This window comes from Otolemur garnettii, unplaced genomic scaffold (genome assembly GCF_000181295.1).
Source record: "Otolemur garnettii isolate 467f Iridium unplaced genomic scaffold, OtoGar3 scaffold00011, whole genome shotgun sequence".
Taxonomy (NCBI): Eukaryota; Metazoa; Chordata; class Mammalia; order Primates; family Galagidae; genus Otolemur; species Otolemur garnettii.
In genome coordinates, this window is record NW_003852406.1 from 18,865,377 (window position 1) to 18,870,420 (window position 5,044).

Here is a 5,044-nt window from a genome sequence, read left to right on the forward strand (position 1 = left end):
CCTGTAGTCCCAGTTACTTGGGAGGCTGAGGCAAAAGAATCGCTTAAGCCCAAGAGTTTGAGTTGCTGTGAGCTGTGATGCTATGGTACTTTACTCAGGGTGACATAGACTCTGTCTCAAAAAAAAAACAGACAAAAACAAAAAAACCCAACATTTCTTATTATTGTTATTTTTTTAGAGACAGAGTCTTACTTTATTGCCCTTGGTAGAGTGATGTGGCATCACAGCTCACAGCAACCTCCAACTCCTGGGCTTAGGCAATTCTCTTGCCTCAGCCTCCCGAGCAGCTGGGAACATAGGTACCTACTATAATGCCTGGCTATTTTTTTTTTGGTGCAGTTTGGCCAGGGCTGGGTTCTAACCCTCTACCCTCGGTATATGGGGCTGGTGCCCTACCCACTGAGCCATAGGCACCGCCCAACAACAACACTTCTGTATACAGTTTTTATGATTCCTTGGTCTAATATTTTTGATTAAGCTGGTTCCTGGATGTAATGACATTGGAAATGAGGGTTTCTACTGTTGTGACTCAGTTTATAGTTGGTGTGGATTTAAGGAATTTTATTTTGCATGTGGTAGAAACGTAATACCAACATTAGTGGGACTTTTTAAACTGGGATTTTAAAGCAAATTAAGATGACTCATTCTGGATTTTAGTAGATTCTTTGGTTCCTCTTGTGGACTTGAAACATATTGAAAGACCTAATTCCCTCTTTTTACAAATGAAGAAACCGAAGCCTGTCAGTGGTAAATCCTGTGGGGTGACTGCAGTGAAGAGCGAGTCAGAGCCACAGTGGGTGGACCCCTCCCTTCTGGCCTTCTCCATCGGTTCTTGTTGGCCCCCTGAGCTGGAGCTCTTCACAATAGGAGTGATTCTCTGGGTTGACTTCTCTGGAGATGGCTCTGATCTGTGTTCCTCCTGTGGGACAGGACCAACCTGGAGGCCTTGCAGAAGAAGCTGGAGGAGCTGGAGCTTGATGAACAGCAGCGGAAGCGCCTTGAGGCCTTCCTTACCCAGAAGCAGAAAGTGGGAGAACTGAAGGATGATGACTTCGAGAAGATCAGTGAGCTGGGGGCTGGCAATGGCGGTGTGGTATTCAAGGTCTCCCACAAGCCTTCTGGTTTGGTCATGGCCAGAAAGGTGAGTTTACCTTGATAAACAGGTAATTAGGTTACCTCTCGGGAGACTGGGAGGCCTGGCGACAAGGATAGAAATAGAAGGAAGACTGACTTCTTTCAGTACCTTTCTGTGCTGTTTGAATTTAAAACTCAGGTTACCTGTCAGATTATGGGTAAACACACTATGATTGTATTTAGTATATATAATGTATTAATCCCCCTCCCCAGTTTGGAAAATAATAGCAAATGACCCTTCTTTAGCTTTCTCTGTGCTGTGGAAGGAATGTTAGGGTGCCTGGTGACATTTATCAAGTGCACAAGAAGCTGGTTTCATTTACCCCAGCCCCAGTGATACACAGAACACTGACTCCAAGTTGGTTCCTGTGCTGTGGCCCTGCCACTGTCTCCCCTCCATGGCAAGCAGTCTCTGAGCTGGACTTCCCTTTCTTGTGTAACCTTGGTGCTCTTCCTTAACACAGCCTACTGCCCAGAGAGGTTGGACTCTTCCAGGGTTTTCTGCACATGAATTCACTCCTGTTCCCATATTTTTGCTTGTGCTGTTCCGTCTTTTCAAACATTGCTCATTTTCAAGGCCCACTTTTTGTCTAGCATTCACTAGTTGCCGGAGCCCACACTGATAACCAAAGCTTCCATGTCCTCCTACACACATTATTGACGGTATTTTTTAGAAGCTTATCCTTTTAGATAACTTTAATGTGGCTGTCCTTTTTCTCCCCAGCTGGAACAAGGGAAAATATTTAGAGGGATATAAGGTAGCACCTGAGACTTTGGCTAAATCTCAGCCTCATCAGGTTCCTTTGCTCAAGGAGTAAACTTAGGTTAGCATATCTCAGTTCCTCCTACCCTTCTATCCTCACAACCCTTGAGTGCGAACCAAGTCCCCAAGGCCAGTTTCCCTGTTTAGCTCAGTTCCAAAGGTCATTTTGCAGTAAGCCCTCCATTTAGTTTTGCTCTTAGGAGGAGTGATGAAGCACAGCTGGCCCTCTCCTGTTCACAGCTTTCCATCGACACTTAGTACATTGGTTGAGCAGAAATTTGTTTAAAACTTGCCCAGTGCCCTCTATCTTTAAGAGCTTAAACATAGAAGAAAAGTTTTGTCTATCTTCCTTTCCTCCTTTTCTTCCTTCCATAAAACCTCTCTTTCCCTCACCTTTCTTTCCCCAGCTAATTCATCTGGAGATCAAACCCGCAATCCGGAACCAGATCATAAGGGAGCTGCAGGTTTTGCATGAGTGTAACTCTCCATACATTGTGGGCTTCTATGGTGCATTCTACAGTGATGGCGAGATCAGTATCTGCATGGAGCATATGGTATGTGGTGACATGTTGGCTTCTTGAGTGATGCCCTGGGAGTTGGGTGGCTCTGGCCTGATCTTTGGTCTGGGAGGAAACCAGCTGCTTCCTTGCTCCTCCCGGGGTCCACATCACTGTCCTGCACACCTGGCAAGCCTGACACATCTTGGAAGTTCTGATATCCAAAAGATGACAAGCCTGGGACCCCCTGCCTGTTTTTTAAAGAGAAGGTGGAAGGGGATGGGCATGGTGGCTCATGCCTTATAATCCTAGCACTCTGAGAGGCCAAGGTAGGTGGATTGCTTGAGCTCAGAAGTTTGAGACCAGCCTGGGCAAGAGTGAGATCCCATTTCTACGAAAAACAGAAAACAAAAAACCCAAAAAACTAGCCAGGCATTGTGGTAGGTGCCTGTAGTCCTAGCTACTCCAGAAGCTGAGGCAAGAAGATTGTTTGAACCAGAAGAGTTTGAGGTTGCTATGAGCTATGATGACACCATGGCGCTCTACCCAGGGTGACAGAATGAGACTCTGATGCAAAAAAAAAGAGAGAGAAAGAGAGGTGAAAGTATCCCTGGTGGGAGTGGTACCTGTGGCTCAAAAGAGTAGGGCGCCAGCCCCATATACTAGAGGTGGCGGGTTCAAACCCAGCCCTGGCCAAAAACTGTGCTACAAAAAAAAAAAAAAAAAAAAAAAAAAAAGAAAGAAAAAGAAAGTATCCTAGTGGGTGTATCTAGAACACATCTAGTTTTTTCCTATCCAGATGACCTTAAGATATATATATTTTTCAATTGAGAAGCTTCATATGACCGTAAGATTTTGATGTGGGTAAAATTAGTTCATATGGTTTAAATCCATTTATTGTTTTTTTTTTTTTTTTTGAGACGGAGCCTCAAGCTATCCCCCTGGGCAGAGTGCCATGGCATCATGCTCACAGCAACCTCCAACTCCTGGGCTCAAGCGAGTCTCCTGCCTCAGCCTCCCAAGTAGCTGGGACTACAGGCGCCCGCCACAATGCCTGGCCATTTTTCTGGTTGCAGCCATCATTGTTGTTTGGCGGGCCTGGGCTGGAGATACGAACCCGCCACCTTAGGTGTATGTGGCTGGTGCCTTAGCCGCTTGAGCCACAGGTGCCGAGCCAAATCCATTTATTGTTATACAGTGCTGTATGTGAGGTACAAGGTTCTGGAGTTGTGAAGATGAGTGAGACAGCCCTTCTTTTAGACAGTTTAAAAGAGCAGCCTGAAGGGTTTCTTTGGGTATGAAGAGAAGTAATTCTACTTGGTGCACATTAGTGGCAGGAGAGGGTGTAGAGAGCATTTATGGGCAGATGATATGTGGGTCCTTGACCATAATGTGCCTGGAGTCCCTCCCTTGTCTTCCCAGTGACTAACAATAATGTTAATACTAATAATGATAAACTAAGATTTGTTGGGTGTATATTATAGCAAGCAAATCAATATTTTACTACATTTTCACAGCAACCTTTTTTGGTAGGTACATTATTCCCATTTCACACCAGTGAGGAAACTGAGGCACAGAGAAATTGAGTAACTTAGCTAGGTCATTCAGCTAGTTAGTGGTAGTGTAAAATTTAAACCAAGGCTGTCTGACCCCCAGTGGCTATACTCAGTTGAACCCACAGGATAGTGATGAGGTGGCTGGTGCTTTTTATCCATCCTTGAGTCCTGGAACTTCAAAGAGAGAGTCTGGCTTCGTGGTTGGTGTTTATTTGTGCTGTTGTTCCCACTAGGCAGCATGGCATAGGGGCCTTTGAAATCTGACAGGTATATGTTCACATCTCCTTTCTGTAAAAAAGTCCGAGTAGAAGCTTTGTCTTATTTGCTACTGTGTCTCTAAAGCCCAGAATAGTCCTGGCATACAGCAGGCGCTCAGTAATTGTTGATTGTCACTTTCTTTTGGTGACTTTGGGCAGATTTCTTTCTTTCTGATTCTCAGTTTTCCTCTTCTGTAAAATGGCTGTTATTGTACCTGTCTGGTTGTGATGAGGATTAATTAAAATGACAGATGCAAGTCTTTCATTCATCATACTGATGTAGAGTGTATGTTCTGCACACATTAGCTTTTGCTTTTTTCTCACTGGGCTGGCATGACACAAGTCTGCATACTTGTGTGGTTTTTATTTTTAATCCTGTATTAGTGACTTAGAACAGCAAAGTCTGTATATTCTTTGGCTTTCAGTCCAGCATAGTTCCCTCAGCTCCTCCTCCATGCCCTTCCTGACCCTCCTCCATGCCCTTCCTGACCCTCTCAGTCCTCAAACTTTTTAAACAGGGGGCCAGTTCACTGTCCCTCAGACCATTGGAGGACGAGACTGCGGGCCCTGGGACGAGTCGGCTGCTAAGAAGGACAGGCAGCAGTGGCAAAAGCATCCGGCAGGCTGGATAAATGTCCTCGGCGGGCCACAGTTTGAGGACACCTGCTCTAGATCTGCTCTGACCTCCACAGTGAAAGCCCTGGTGCCTGGTCTTACTGAACTCCAGGAGAACCCTCCTGGAAGTACTGTTGTGGGCATCTGCCAGCATTCCTGGTGCCATATGGAATGCTTTTTCTGTTGTTTGTTTGTTTCCTTTCCTTTTTTTTTTTTTTTTTT

At 45.3% G+C, this 5,044-nt stretch overlaps 1 protein-coding gene across 1 annotated transcript in view; it reads left to right on the top strand.

Annotated features, from left to right (window-relative positions):
- The window catches only part of MAP2K1 (mitogen-activated protein kinase kinase 1), an 86,524-nt gene that overhangs the window by 45,827 nt on the left and 35,653 nt on the right, over nucleotides 1-5,044 (top strand). The window contains exons 2-3 of the mRNA XM_003784445.1: nucleotides 931-1,141; nucleotides 2,305-2,451. Coding sequence (XP_003784493.1) covers nucleotides 931-1,141; nucleotides 2,305-2,451 — 358 coding nt within the window. The remainder of the gene's footprint in view (nucleotides 1-930; nucleotides 1,142-2,304; nucleotides 2,452-5,044) is intronic.